The sequence below is a fragment of the Martes martes genome (assembly GCF_963455335.1).
Source record: "Martes martes genome assembly, chromosome: 7".
In the NCBI taxonomy this organism is placed as follows: Eukaryota; Metazoa; Chordata; class Mammalia; order Carnivora; family Mustelidae; genus Martes; species Martes martes.
The window spans coordinates 146,126,422-146,142,801 of NC_137894.1; the positions used below are offsets into that span (position 1 = coordinate 146,126,422).

The 16,380-nt window shown below is 41.3% G+C and overlaps 1 protein-coding gene across 1 annotated transcript; it reads left to right on the forward strand.

Annotated features, from left to right (window-relative positions):
• Positions 1–15,259: 15,259 nt before the first annotated feature.
• Positions 15,260–16,172, forward strand: LOC308346755 (disintegrin and metalloproteinase domain-containing protein 20-like; the record flags this gene model as incomplete). Its single annotated transcript, XM_080809780.1, has 2 exons — positions 15,260–16,042; positions 16,125–16,172. 2 exons carry the CDS (start codon positions 15,260–15,262, stop codon positions 16,170–16,172), a joined length of 831 nt encoding a protein of 276 aa, XP_080665906.1.
• Positions 16,173–16,380: the final 208 nt, after the last annotated feature.

Here is a 16,380-nt window from a genome sequence, read left to right on the forward strand (position 1 = left end):
TCACTTTTCCCCTCCTTCTCCTAATGTCCTCCCTGTTATTCCTTATGTTTCATAAGTAAGTGAAATCATATGATCCTTGACTAATTTTACTCGACTTACTTTACTCAACATAATCTCCAGCCCCATCCATGTTGATGCAAAAGTTTGGGTGTTATGTATATATACAATGAATCTTGGAACACTACATCAAAAACTGATGATGTACTGTATGGTGACTAACGTAACACACACACACACACACACACACACACACACACACAGTATTTTTTACATTTTATAGATATATGTTTCATTTCAGTCCTTTCTTCACTCCATTACCCTCTCTCTTTCACTCTCCCAGTCTGTCTCTCTTTCTGCCAGTCTGTCTCTCTCTCTCTCATATATATATATATATATATATATATATATATATATATATATATATATATATTTCTTTTTCAAAGAAAGTGAAATTTTGGGATTTAGTGTCCTCTAAAACACAGACCAAAATTCTCTCAGTCACAAGTGGATCACTTGGTTTTGTCCATCCTGTGAGATTATAGTCCCCCCCTTTAGTTTAGTTTAGTTTTATTTTGCTTCTCTGTTATGGTTGCTGACTGCTTGGATTTGTCTTTGGTGTATTCTGCTTGGGTCATGGTTCATATTTTGGACTCTTCTCACCCTCTCATACATACTTTTCTGAGCAAAATGACTCAAGGAGGAACTCACAGAGTCTGCATAGTATATGTTACTTACACCATTGCTAATACATAAGACTAACTGAAGCCCCTTCCCTGGAGCCTGGTGGGCCAAGTGCATTGAGAAGCTACTGAAGGTGAGTCCAGAGGTTGCACAGGAGAGCCTCAGAGACACCCCCCACTCAGGCTTCATCAGGTCTCTCCAGACTCCACCAAATGCATCTCACACTGGACAACTGCAGGCACAAGACATCCTGCTCATGAAACTGTCACAGATCCACTATCACTCAAATCCACCCACATGCTCAATGTGTCTTTTTCAACCTTAAGGGCCTTTTGAAATTGCAAAAAAGAATATCTGACCAAGGAGGATGGGCCAAATGGTGGAGAAGTGGGAGACCCTGTTTCAACCCGTCCCCTAAAGTGAGCTAAATATCTACCAGAACACTCTGAACACCCATGAAATCAGCCTGAAAGGTAGGATTATACACTCCTGGATCTCCATGGGGACAGAAGACACCAGTGGAGAGGTAAAGCAGAGTGGAAATGCTTGGACTGCTATCATAGGATAAGCAGAAGGGGGAGGGAAGCACCAGAAGTGACCCATTGGAAAGTACTACCCCAATATGAACATTCCCTGTGGTTGGGGGCCAGCATTAACTTGGAGTCTGGTTAAAAGAACCCCAAAAGAACAAAATATCTTAAGGAGAAACTGGTGGAATCGGGTGGTCACAGGCATGGGCCTAAGCCCAGGTACCCAGGATGGCCACCACTGGTGAACACCTATGCCAGAAAGAGTGTGGCAGAGCCTCCAGTTCCTGGTCCCTGTGCCCCTGGATGTATGTTGCTTGCACTACCACTAAGCTTGGCTCCATGCATGGGACGGTTGGCGGGTGCTCTCTAGAACCATAGCCTTTTGCCCTCTGTGCACACTGCACAAGCAGGGTCTGCCCACAGGCTCCCCACCTGTGCCTAAGAGAACTTGATGTGGATGCTAACCGGCAGTCTCTAGGACCACCCGGGGAGCTGGATGCTCCCAGACTCAGCCTGAAAGAACTTGGTGAGATCTATGCCTGGGATTCCTCAACAGCAGCAGCCATGCAACTGAGCACACCTGGCAGCTTGGGTCCGGTCGCCAGACAGCAGTCCGAGCACAGGGAGCCACTGGAAGAGGGCCCACTGGAGCAATATCACTATTGGATTTAATGGAACAGGGGTACAGAGACAAGCAGGGGCTTGGAGTGTCCCCTGAAACAGTGGCTGGGGATGCACACCACCTGTGGGAGCTTACGCTGTTCAGCGGAGTTTCCAGAGGGGGAGTCTGTGTGTTCTGGACCACCAAGAGGGGAACAGACTGAGGCTTCTCTCTGAGGCAGAGGTCTGGGTGCAGTTTGCTTTACACTAAACCTCCAAAAAGCCACAAAAAGCCGCACAAAACAAAAACAAAAACAAAAAACAAAACAAAACAAGAACAAGAACAACAACAGCAAAATAAAACAATCCTCCAGAGAAAAAAAAATCCTGAAAAACAGGTTTCCACAGAGCCCAGCACCTTGATAGGGGGCAGGACAACACAACCCAAGAAAGACTGACTGGAAAACAATATGGCAGGCTCCTACCCCAGAAGGCAAGCCAAAAGAACCAAAGGACAACCACCACAGGGTCCCCAGAAAACTGTAAAACCCCAACTTCAGGAGAAAACAATAGATTAAGCTCATGGTATTGCCCTAAAACCTGTAAATTTTATAGATACAACTTGTTTGTTTTGTTCTGTTTTAATTCATTCTCAGGATTCTTATGCTTTTAATTTCCTAAACCTACCGACCATTAGAATGAGAGGTTTAATACAATATATTCCATAATCACCTTTTAACTTGAACTTTTTCATACATACAACTGTGTTTTTCTTTTTCTTTCCATTTTCTACTTTTTTAAAAATACATTTAGAAGTAAGCTTCAAAGTCATCCTTTTTCCCTATTCAATACCACCCCGGTATATAAGTCAGTTTTAATCTCCCTTTATCTCTGGAACATTGAGTTCTTTAACAAAGATAACAAGATACACCCAGGAAGAACCAAAATAACCTTCCTCACCCACATTAAAATTTACAACCACCCTCCCATCTTTTTCTTCTGTCAGTGCTTCCGTGTATTTGTTTTTGTTCTGACATTATATAAATCTTATTCTTGGGGTTCATTTTGGCTGGGTTCTTATTTTTTTTTCTTGTCATTTAATTTTGTCAGTCTTTGTCCATTTATTTTTTTTTAAGATTTTATTTATTTATTTGTCAGAGAGAGAGAGAGAGCGCACAGGCAGACAGAGTGGCAGAGGGAGAAGCAAGCTCCCTGGGGAGCAAGGAGACTGATGTGGGACTTGATCCCAGGACGCTGGGATCATGACCTGAGCCAAAGGCAGCTTCTTAACTAACTGAGCCACCCAGGTGTCCCAGTCTTTGTCGATTTCTGTTTGTATAGACAGCATGTGGTGGGGTCCTGTCGTTTTATCCCATCTGCAATCTGTGCCATTTTATGGGAGCATTTATGACATTCACATTGAGAGTGATTATTGAAAGATACATTTTTATTGACATCAAGTTGCCTGTGAAGTCCTTGTTTCTAGAGATTGTCCCTGTAAATTTCTGTTCTGTGTCACTCTTGGGTTCTTTCTCCTTTTGTAGGATCCCTATGAATATTTCTTGTGGTGTTGGCTTAGTAGTCACATATTCTTTTAAACCTTAGCATTCTTGGAACCTATTTATCTCTCCATCCATTTTGAATGTCAACCTTGCTGGATAAAATATTCTTGGCTGCACGTTCTTCTCATTTAGTGCCCTGAGTATGTCTTGCCAGCCCTTTCTGGCTTGCCAGGTTTCTGTGGACAGGTGTGGCGTTATTCTGTTGGTTCTTCCTCTGTATGTAAGGAATCTCTTCCCCCTAGATGCCCTCAGAAACTCTTGTCTAAAATTATGGTTCGTAAGTTTCACAATAAAGTGTCTTGAGGCCTTTTTAGATTCGTTGATCTTGGTGGGTACCCTTTCTGCATCTAGGACATGAACGGCTCTTCCAGTCCCCAGACTAGGGAAATTTTCAACCAGAATTTGATCAACAATATCTTCTAGTCTTCTCTCTTTCTCCATCCCCTGAGGAATAGCAATGATTCTGACGTTGGAACATTCCATGGCATCATTCATTTCCCTAATTGTGTTTTTCAGGGCGTCTAAGCTGTTTGTTTCAGGCTTCCTCCCGATCCTTTTTGCCTATCAGGATCTTCTGCCTCAGTTACCCTAGCTGTTAGACTATTTAGATTAGATTGGATCTCACTGAGAGCATTTTTAACTTCTGCCTGATCAGCTCTCACTTCTGCATTTAGAGATTCTGTGTTGTCATCAATGGTTTCCTCCACCCTAGCCATTGTCTGGATAATTGTTACCCTGAACTCTCTTTTTTTATTATTTTTTATTTTAATAAACATATAATGTATTTTTATCCCCAGGGGTACAGGTCTGTGAATCGCTAGGTTTACACATTTCACAGCACTCATCATAGACCATACCCTCTCCAATGACCATTTCCCCCCGCCACCCTCTCCCGTCCCCCCTCCCCCCCGCAACCTTCAGTCTGTTTCTTGAGATTGAGTCTTTTATGGTTTGTCTCCCTCCCAATCCCATCTTTTCATTTTTTCTTTTACTACCTCCCCCCAACACCCCCCCGCCTTGCATCTCCACTTCCTCATATCAAAGAGACCATATAATAGTTGTCTTTCTCCGATTGACTTATTTCGCTAAGCATGATACCCTCTAGTTCCATCCACGTCGTTGCAAATGGCAAGATTTCATGTCTTTTGATGGCTGCATAGTATTCCATTGTGTATATATACCACATCTTCTTTATCCATTCATCTGTTGATGGACATCTAGGCTCTTTCCACAGTTTGGCTATTGTGGACATTGCTGCTATAAACATTCAGGTGCACGTGCCCCTTCGGAGCACCACGCTTGTATCTTTAGGATATATACCCAGTAGTGCAATTGCTGGGTCATAGGGTAGCTCTATTTTCAGTTTTTTGAGGAACCTCCACACTGTTTTCCAGAGTGGCTGCACCAGCTTGCATTCCCACCAGCAGTGTAGGAGGGTTCCCCTCTCTCCGCATCCTCGCCAGCATCTGTCATTTCTTGACTTGTTAATTTTAGCCATTCTGACTGGTGTGAGGTGGCATCTCATTGTGGTTTTGATTTGTATTTCCCTGATGCCGAGTGATGTGGAGCATTTTTTCATGTGTCTGTTGGCCATCTGGATGTCTTCTTTGCAGAAATGTCTGTTCATGTCCTCTGCCCATTTCTTGACTGGATTATTTGTTCTTTGGGTATTGAGTTTGATAAGCTCTTTATAGATTTTGGATACTAGCCCTTTATCTGATATGTTGTTTGCAAATATCTTCTCCCATTCTGTCAGTTGTCTTTGGTTTTGTTCACTGTTTCCTTTGCTGTGCAAAAGCTTTTGATCTTGATGAAATCCCAATAGTTCATTTTGCCCTTGCTTCTGTTGCCTTTGGCGATGTTCCTAGGAATAAGTTGCTGCGGTTGAGGTCAAAGAGGTTGCTGCCTGCATTCTCCTCAAGGATTTGGATAGATTCCTTTCTCACATTGAGGTCCTTCATCCGTTTTGAGTCTATTTTCGTGTGTGGTGTAAGGAAATGGTCCAATTTCATTTTTCTGCATGTGGTTGTCCAATTTTCCCAGCACCATTTGTTGAAGAGGCTGTCTTTTTTCCATTGGACATTCTTTCCTGCTTTGTCGAAGATTAGTTGACCATAGAGTTGAGGGTCTATTTCTGGGCTCTCTATTCTGTTCCATTGGTCTATATGTCTGTTTTTGTGCCAGTACCATACTGTCTTGATGATGACAGCTTTGTAATAGAGCTTGAAGTCTGGAATTGTGATGCCACCGACTTTGGCTTTCTTTTTCAATATTCCTTTGGCTATTCGAGGTCTTTTCTGGTTCCATATAAATTTTAGGATTATTTGTTCTATTTCTTTAAAAAAATGTGTTGGATTTTGATAGGGATTGCATTAAATGTGTAGATTGCTTTAGGTAGAATAGACATTTTCACAATATTTGTTCTTCCAATCCATGAGCATGGAATATTTTTCCATTTCTTTGTGTCTTCCTCAATTTCTTTCATGAGGACTTTATAGTTTTCTGAGTATAGATTCTTTGCCTCTTTGGTTAGATTTATTCCTAGGTATCTTATGGTTTTGGGTGCGATTTTAAATGGGACTGACTCCTCAATTTCTCTTTCTTCTGTATTGTTGTTAGTGTAAAGAAATGCGAGTGATTTCTGTGCATTGACTTTATATCCTGACACTTTACTGAATTCCTGTATAAGTTCTAGCAGTTTTGGAGTGGAGCCTTTTGGGTGTTCCACATATAGTATCATACCATCTGCAAAGAGTGATAGTTTGACTTATTCTTTGCCAATTTGGATGCCTTTAATTTCCTTTTGTTGTCTGATTGCTGAGGCTAGGACTTCTAGTACTATGTTGAACAGCAGTGGTGATAACAGACATCTCTGCCGTGTTCCTGACCTTAGCGGAAAAGCTTTCAGTTTTTCTCCTTTGAGAATGATATTTGCAGTTGGTTTTTCATAGATGGCTTTGATAATATTGAGGTATGTGCCTTCTATCCCTACACTTTGAAGAGTTTTAATCAGAAAGGGATGCTGCACTTTGTCAAACGCTTTTTCAGCATCTATTGAGAGTATCATATGGTTCTTACTCTTTCTTTTATTAATGTATTGTATCACATTGATGGATTTGTGGATGTTGAACCAACCTTGCAGCCCTGGAATAAATCCCACTTGATCGTGGTGAATAATCCTTTTAATGTACTGTTGGATCCTATTGGCCAGTATTTTGGTGAGAATTTTCGCATCTGTGTTCATCAAAGATATTGGTCTGTAATTCTTTTTTTTTTTTGGTGGGATCCTTGTCTGGTTTGGGGATCAAGGTGATGCTGGCCTCGTAGAATGAGTTTGGAAGTTTTCCTTCCATTTCTATTTTTTGGAACAGTTTCAGGAGAATAGGAATTAATTCTTCTTTAAATGTTTGGTAGAATTCCCCTGGGAAGCCGTCTGGTCCTGGACTTTTGTTTGTTTGGAGATTTTTGATGACTGTTTCAATCTCCTTACTGGTTATGGGTCTGTTCAGGTTATCTATTTCTTCCTGGTTCAGTTGTGGTAGTTTATACGTCTCTAGAAATGTATCCATTTCTTCCAGATTGTCAAATTTGTTGGCGTAGAGTTGCTCGTAGTATGTTCTTATAATTGTTTGTATATCTTTGGTGTTGGTTGTGATCTCTCCTCTTTCATTCATGATTTTATTTATTTGCGTCCTTTCTCTTTTCTTTTTGATAAGTCTGGCCAGGGACTTATCAATCTTATTAATTCTTTCAAAGAACCAGCTCCTAGTTTTGTTGATTTGTTCTATTGTTTTTTAGTTTCTATTTCATTGATTTCTGCTCTGATCTTTATGATTTCTCTTCTCCTGCTGGGTTTAGGCTTTCTTTGTTGTTCTCTCTCCAGCTCCTTTAGGTGTAGGGTTAGGTTGTGTATTTGAGACCTTTCTTGTTTCTTGAGAAAGGCTTGCACCGCTATATATTTTCCTCTCAGGACTGCCTTTGTTGTGTCCCACAGATTTTGAACTGTTGTATTTTCATTATCATTTGTTTCCATGAATTTTTTCAATTCTTCTTTAATTTCCTGGTTGACCCATTCATTTTTTAGAAGGATGCTGTTTAGTCTCCATGTATTTGCGTTCTTTCCAAATTTCCTCTTGTGATTGAGTTCGAGCTTCAGAGCATTGTGGTCTGAAAATATGCAGGGAATGATCTCAGTCTTTTGGTACCGATTGAGACCTGATTTATGACCCAGGATGTGGTCTATTCTGGAGAATGTTCCATGTGCACTAGAGAAGAATGTATATTCAGTTGCTTTGGGATGGAATGTTCTGAATATATCTGTGATGTCCATCTGGTCCAGTGTGTCATTTAAGGCCTTTATTTCCTTGTTGATCTTTTGCTTAGATGATCTGTCCATTTCAGTGAGGGGAGTGTTAAAGTCCCCTGCTATTATTGTATTACTGTCGATGTATTTCTTTGATTTTTGTTATTGATTGGTTTATATAGTTGGCTGCTCCCATGTTAGGGGCATAGATATTTAAGATTCTTAGGTCTTCTTGTTGGACAGACCCTTTGAGGATGATATAGTGTCCTTCCTCATCTCTTATTATAGTCTTTGGCTTAAAATCTAATTGATCTGATATAAGGAGTGCCACCCCAGCTTTCTTCTGATGTCCATTAGCATGGTCCATTGTTTTCCACCCCCTCACTTTAAATCTGGAGGTGTCTTCGGGTCTAAAATGAGTTTCTTGTAGGCAGCATATGGATGGGTTTTGTTTTTTTATCCATTCTGATACCCCGTGTCTTTTGATTGGGGCATTGAGCCCATTAACATTCAGGGTAACTATTGAGAGATATGAATTGAGTGCCATTGTATTGCCTGTATGGTGACTGTTACTGTATATTGTCTCTGTTTCTTTCTGATCTACTACTTTTAGGGTCTCTCTTTGCTTAGAGGACCCCTTTCAATATTTCCTGTAGAGCTGGTTTGGTGTTTGCAAATTCTTTCAGCTTTTGTTTGTCCTGGAAGCTCTTTATCTCTCCTTCTATTTTCAATGATAGCCTAGCCGGATATAGTATTCTTGGCTGCATGTTTTTCTCATTTAGTGCTCTGAATATATCATGCCAGTTCTTTCTGGCCTGCCAGGTCTCTGTGGATAGGTCCGCTGCCAATCTAATGTATTTACCTTTGCATGTTACCGACTTCTTTTCCCGGGCTGCTTTCAGGATTTTCTCTTTGTCGCTAAGACTTGTAAATTTTACTATCAGGTGACGAGGTGTGGACCTATTTTTATTGATTTTGAGGGGCGTTCTTAGCATCTCCTGGATTTTGATGTTTGTTCCCTTTGCCATATTAGGGAAATTCTCTCCAGTAATTGTCTCCAATATACCTTCTGCTCCCCTCTCTCTTCTTCTTCTGGAATCCCAATTATTCTAATGTTGTGTCGTCTTATGGTGTCACTTATCTCTCGAATTCTCTCCTCGTGGTCCAGTATTTGTTTGTCTCTCTTTTGCTCAGCTCCTTTATTCTCTGTCATTTGTTCTTCTATGTCACTAATTCTTTCTTCTGCCTCATTTATCCTAGCAGTGAGAGCTTCCATTTTTGATTGCACCTCATTAATAGCTTTTTTGATTTCAACTTGGTTAGATTTTAGTTCTTTTATTTCTCCAGAAAGGGCTTTTATCTCTCCGGAGAGGGTTTCTCTAATATCTTCTATGCCTTTTTCGAGCCCGGCTAGAACCTTGAGAATCGTTATTCTGAACTCTAGATCTGTCATGTTACCAATGTCCGTATTGATTAGGTCTCCAGCCTTCGGTACGACCTCTTGTTCTTTTTTTTGAGGTGAGTTTTTCTGCCTTGTCATTTTGTCCAGGTAGGATTTGCTTTCTCCTGCTGTGGAATTCTGCTGTTCTTGGTGACTGAAGTTGGTTTTGGATGGGTTTCTTGTTGATCTTCTGGGGGAGGGGCCTGTTGTAGTGATTCTCAAGTGTCTTTGCCGCAGGCGGAATTGGACCGCCCTTGCCAGGGGCCGGGCTAAGTAATTAGCTTGGGTTTGCTATCTAGAGCTTTTGTTCCCTGAGCGCTTTCTGTAGAGTTCCGGAGGACGGGAATGAAGATGGCGGCCTCCCAATCTCTCGGCCTGGAGGAGTCGAGAGCTTGGGGTTCTGCTCCTCAGTGCGCTTTCAGAGCAAAGCGCCCAATAGCCCCGCCTCCCTGGCCTGCGGTCGCGCCTCGAGGAAAGCAGCCAATTGCTGGAGCTGGAGAAAAGCGCCAGGTCGCTTCCGTCTCCGTGGCCTCTGCCCGCACTCCGAGTCCACAAAGTCTGCGACTGGCACAAGGTAACCCCGGGCTTAGAGATCACTCCTCGGCTTTGTCGCTATAGCCGGCTTCCCCACTCTAAAACCTGTGAGCTCTTCAGCACTCAGACATCCCCAGTCCTTCTGTGACCCCGCAGGACCTGGGGTTATGCTGACCCCGCCTGGGTTTCCCCCCAGTTTAGCCTCTGGAGCGATGTCTCCCAGTGGAGCCGACTTTTAAAAGTCCCGATTTTGTGCTCCCGTTGCTCCACCGCTTCCCGGGAGCCGGCCCCTCCCCCCAGGGTCTATCATCCCGTCGCTTTGGATTCACTTCTCCGCAGGTCCTACCTTTCAGAAAGTGATCGATTCTCTGTTTCTAGAATTGTTGCTCTTCTTCTCTTCGATTTCCCGTTGGATTTGTAGGTGTTCACAATGGTTAGATAAGCTGTCTAGCTGATCTCCTGCTACCCGATATCATCTCAGCCTGCTACTTCTCCACCATCTTGACTCCTCCCCGCCCCCCCGAACTCTCTTTCTGTCATGTTTATGTCCATATCCAATAGCTCTGATGGTGAGAGCACAGTCTCTAAATTTTTCCCCTGTTGGGTGTTCCTTCTCCTAGTCATTTTAGTGAGAGGTGGATGATTGGATGTATAGCTGAATATATCAACCACGTTCCAGGCAAGCTGCACCATGGGAGCAATTGGAAATCACTACCAAAAAGAAAGAAAAAAGAAAAAAAAAAAGAGGGAGAGAGGGAGATAATAGAAAACCTCACCAAAATGAGTCCCCAAAAGTAAGATACATAAGGCATATAAACAAAGTAGGACAAAAAGATCCAAAAAAGTAAATAACAAGAAATAAAAAAGAAGAACCCAGTCAAATGAAGTCCAAGAATAAGATTTATTTAATACCAGAACAAAAACAAATACACAGAAACACTGACAGAAGAGAACGATGGGAAGGTGGTTATACAACCTCAATATAGGCAAGAAAGTTTACTTTGGTTCTTCCTGGGTATATCTTGATATCTTTGTTAAAGACTCAACATTCCAGAGATAAAGGGAGATTATAACTGGTTTATATATAGGGGTAGTATTCAATAGGGAAAAAAAAGATTTCCTTGAGATTTAAATATATATATGTATATTTAAGAAGAAAAAATAATAGAAAAAGAAAAACACAGGTGAATGTATGAAAAAAAAGTTCAAGTTAAAAGGTTATTATGGAATATGTTGTATAAAACATGTAGTTGTAATGGTAAGTTGGTAAAAAAAAAAAATTATATATCCTGAGATTGAATTAAAAGAAAAACTTGTGTCTATGAAATATACAGGTTTTAGGGCAATACTCTGAGCTTAATATATTGTTTTCCATGATGTAGGGGTTTTACAGTTTTATGGAGACCCTGTGGTAGTTGTCCTCTCATTCTTTCAGCTTGCCTTCTGGGGGAGGGACCTGCTTCATTCATTTCAGTCAGTCTTCCATGGGTTGAGTCATCCTTGCCCCTATCAAGGGGCTGTGCTATATTTAAACTAGTTTTCCAGACTTTTGTTCTCTGGAGGGTTTTATACTTTTGTGGCTTTTTCTTTTCTTTTTTTACGCATTCTTATCTTTTTTTTTTCACTTTTTATTTCATTTTTTAAAATTCGATTTTATTTCTTTAGTGCTCCAAGATTCATTGTATATGCACCAAACCCAGTGCTCCATGCAGTATGTGTCCTCCTTAATACTCACCACCAGGCTCACCCAACACCCCAACCCACTCCCCTCCAAAACCCTCAGTTTGTTTCTCCAAGTCCACAGTCTTTCATGGTTCATCACGCCCTCCACTTTCTGCCCACTCACTTTTCCTCTCCTTCTCCCAGTATCCTCCCTGTTATTCCTTATGCTCCACAAGTAAGTGAAACAAAATGATAATTGACTCTGTAATTGACTTATTTCACTCAGCATAATCTCTTCCAGTCCCGTCCATGTTGCTACGAAAGTTGGGTATTCATTTTTACTGAAGGAGGCATAATACTCCATAGGATACATGGGCCATAACTTCTTTATCCATTCGTATTTTGAAGGCTCTTTCCACAGTTTGGCGACGGTGGCCATTGCTGCTATAAACATTGGGGTACAGATGGCCCTGATTTTCACTGCATCTGTATCTTTGTCATAAATACCCAGTAGTGCAATTTCAGGGTCAGAGAGAAGCTCTATTTTTAATTTCTTTAGGAATCTCCACACTGTTCTCCAAAGTGGCTGCACCAACTTGCATTCCCACCAATAGTGGAAGAGGGTTCCCCTTTCTCCATATCCTCTCCCACACACATTGATTCCTGTCTCGGTAATTTTGGCCATACTACCTTGTATAAGGTGGTATCTCAATGTGGTTTTGATTTTAATCTCCCTGATGTCTAGTGATGATGAATATTTTTTCATGTGCCTGATTGACATTTGTATGTCTTCTTTGGATTATTGTCTGTCCATGTCTATGTCTATGTCTATGTCTATGTCCATGTCTACTGCCCATCCTTTGGCGTGATTATCTGCTTTGTGTGTGTTGGTTTGAGGAGTTCTTTATAGAACCTGGATATCAGCCCTTTGTACTGTCATTTGCGAATATCTTCTCCCACTTCCTGGGTTGTCTCATTGTTTGTTGACTATTTCCTTTGCTTCACAGAAGCTTTTAATCTTGATGAAGTCCCAAAAGTTCATTTTCACTTGTGTTTCTGTTGCCTTTGGAGACATGTCTTGAAAGAAGTTGCTGTGGCTGATGTCAATGAAGTTACTGCCTATGTTCTCCTCTAGGATTTTGATAAATTCCCATGTCACATTGAAGTCTTTAACCACATTGAGTTTATCTTTGTGAATGGTGTAAGAGAAACTTTAAATTTACTTCTTCCATACATAGCTGTCCAATTTTCACAGCACCATTTATTGAAGAAACTGTCTTTTTTCCACTGGATTTTTTTCCCACTTTTGTTGAAGTTTATTTCACCATAGAGTTTGGGGCTCTCTACTCTTTTCCACTGACCTGTGTCTATTTTTATATCAGTACCATGCTGTCTTGGTGATCACAGCTTTGTAGTAAAGCTTGAACTCAGACAACATTATGCCTCCAGGTTTGTTTTTCTGTTTCAACATTTTCTCAGCAATTCAGGATCTCTTCTGGTTCCAAAAAAATTCTAGGATTGTTTGCTCTAGCACTTTGAAAAATGCCGGTGGAATTTTGACCAGGATGGCACTGAAAGTATAGATTACTCTGGGAAGTACAGACATTTTTACAATGTTTATTCTTCCAATCCATGAGCATGGAATGTTCTTCCATCTTTGTTTTTGTCTTCCTCAATTTCTTTCATGAATGTTCTGTAGCTCCTGAATACAGATCCTCCACCTCTTTGGCTAGGTTTAGTCAAAATTCAGAAATCAATCGTTGTGATAGAACAAATAAATAAGAGATGAGAGGAACGACATAGTCCCCTCAATTGATGCAGAAAAAAAACATTTGACACAATACAGTATCTATACCTGATTGCAATTCTACAGAGTATAGGGATAGAGGGAAAATTAATCAACTTCACAAAATTTATCTAGGAAAAACCCAAAGCAAATATCACTCTCAATGAGGAAAAGCTGAGAGTCTTCCCTTTGAGATCAGGAACACGAAAAGGATGCCCACTCCCACCACACTTTTTCAACATAGTACTCGAAGTTCTAGCAAGAGCAATCACACAACAACAACAACAAAAAAAATAAAATTTATTCAAATTGGCAAAGAAGAAGTCAAACTCTCCATCTTCACATATGACATGATACTTTATATGGAAAACCCACAAGGCTCCACCCCCAAACTACTAGAATTCATACAGCAATTCAGTAATGTGGCAGGATACAAAATCAGTGCACAGAAATCAGTTGCTTTCTTACACACTAACAATGAAAGTATAGAAAGGCAAATTAGAGGATCAATTCCATTTACTGTAGCACCAAGAACCATAAGATACCTGTGAATAAAGACTATAGACAGAGGACTGATATCCAAGATCTATAAAGAACTCCTCAAACCAACACACACAAAACAGATAATCACGTCAAAAAATGGGCAGAAGATATGAACAGACATTTCTCCAAAGAAGACATACAAATGTTTATCAGACACATGAAAAAAATGTTCATCATCACTAGCCACCAGGGAGATTCAAATTAAAACCACATTGAGATACCACATTACACCAGTTAGAATGGCCAAAATTTCCAAGACAGGAAACAACGTGTGTTGGAGAGGATGCAGAGAAAGGGGAACCCTCTTACACTGTTGGTGGGAATGCAAGTTGGTGCAGCCACTTTGGAAAACAGTGTGGAGATTCCTTAAAAAAATTGAAAATAGAGCTTCCCTATGACCCTGCAATTTTGCTAGTGCATATTTATCCCAAAGATACAGATGTAGTGAAGAGAAGGGCCATCTGTACACCAAAGTTCATAACAGCAATGGCCACAGTTGCCAAACTGTGGAAAGGGCCAAGATGCCCTTTAATGGACAAACAGACAAATGGATAAAGAAGATATGGTCTATATATACAATAGAGTGTTATGCCTCCTTCAGACAAGATGAATACCCAACTCTTGTGTCAACATGGACAGGCCTGGAGGAGATTATGCTGAGTGAAATAAGTCAAGCAGAGAGAGTCAAGTATCATTTGGCTTCACTTACTTGTGGAGAATAAGGAATAACATGGAGGACATTAGCAGAAAGAAAGGAAAAGTGAATCAGGGGAGACTGGAGGGGGGTGATGAACCATGAGAGACTGTGGACTCTGAGAAACAAACTGAGGGTTTTGGTGGGGATGGGGGTGGTGGTTTAGGTGAGCCTGGTGGTGGGTATTAAGGAGGGCACATATTGCATGGAGCACTGGGTGTGGTGCATAAACAATAAATCTTGGAACATTGAAAAAATAAAATTAAATTAAAAATAATAAATAAATCTCAAAAGGATCAAGTTACTTGCAAATATATGACAAACATGAATAGACACGTAGTAATACATGTAACATATAAGCCATTATTTCCAACAACTATAAGGTAAATTTTTGTTTGTTTTTTATATGATAAAATTTTCACTCTCGACCTCCACATGCCAGCGAAGTAGGAACAGTGATATTTATAGTGAATTATGGGAGAAATCCACCTAAAGTGACCCAGCAGTTTCATGGGAGATGGAACTGGTAAAGGAGTTTATTGCCTTATAAATGTATATCATGTATTCAGGTATCTGGAGGAAAGATTGAACGTCTTGTATCTGGTGAAGCCTCTGGGCCCAACACACTTCCCATGTCCATGGGAGGACTCATGCACATGGCCCACCCATCTCTCGCACATCCACCCAGCTGCACTGGTGTGCAGGTCCACCTGTGCACTGTGACCTGTGTGCACTGCCACACCCTGTGACTGTGACCTCATCTCCACAGGTGGCCCCCAGGTGTGGGGTGCTGGTAGTCTGAAGTAGCTCTCTATTCTGTCAGATGCTCTAGACCTGGCCCTCACTAGGATCTACCCTTGATCCCTTCTTGTTGACAGATATCTCTGAGCAGGGGCCTGAGGTTGGCAGATGGCCAGGTCATCATGAGGGAGCTCTTCTTGCTGCTTGCTGTCTGGGCAGGGCTGGCTCCTGTCCAATGTTCTCAAGGCCATCCGTCATGGCGCTACATCTCCTCTGAGGTGGTCATTCCCAGGAAGGAGCTGCACCATGGCAAAGGCGTTCAGATGCCAGGTTGGCTGTCCTATTGCCTGCGATTTGGGGGCAAGAGGCACGTTATCCACATGCGGCACAAGAAACTGTTTTGGTCCAGACATCTGCTGATGATGACTCAGGACGACCAAGGAGCCTTGCAGATGGACTATCCCTTCATCCCTCCAGACTGTTACTACCTCGGCTACCTGGAGGAGATTCCTTTTTCCACGGTCACGGTGGATACATGCTACGGGGGTCTTGAAGTTGTCTTGAAGTTGGATGACCTTGCTTATGATATCAAACCCCTCAGCGATTCCCAAAGGTTTGAATACATTGTTTCTCAGATAGTGGCAGACATGAATGCAATGGGACCTACCTATAAACTGGGATATTGGGAGGTTAGGGACCCCCTTTTCTCTCATATAAATATCATTGTTGTCCCCAGGATCTCTAGTAAGATGTATTCATCCCATCATGGAAATATGAAAGCACTTGCCCTAAGTTCCAACTCAATGTATACTGTGTTTAACAATGTGTCAAAATGTGCCCAATTCCTGATAAGGGTATTTAGTTTAATTGACACATTCTTTCAATATATTGATATCAATTACTATATTGAATTCATGACCATTTGTGATCAGGAATATCCAAATTACTTGGAGTATTATCATGAGGTACATAGCCCATATGTTCGATATTATCAGTCTTTTTTATATATCGTTCTTGAATCACATTCATCAATAATTTTGATTAAAGATGGGCCAGAGGGTCATATTTATGAACTTGTTATATGGTATAATGTAAGGGCCTGGTTAGCCAGAGGAACTTAGTTACAAACCCCGGATATAGGGGTGGGCCAGGCCGGATGCAGACATCCAATCAGTGGGGCATGCATATATTATTGTGGTGAGTTGAAATCTCATTTGCCACCTGGTGTGGGCTGGGCTCAACCACCTCTATAAAAGTTAATCTGTGAGGCTGAGGGAGGAGTAGTAGGAGGAGTTAGAATAGC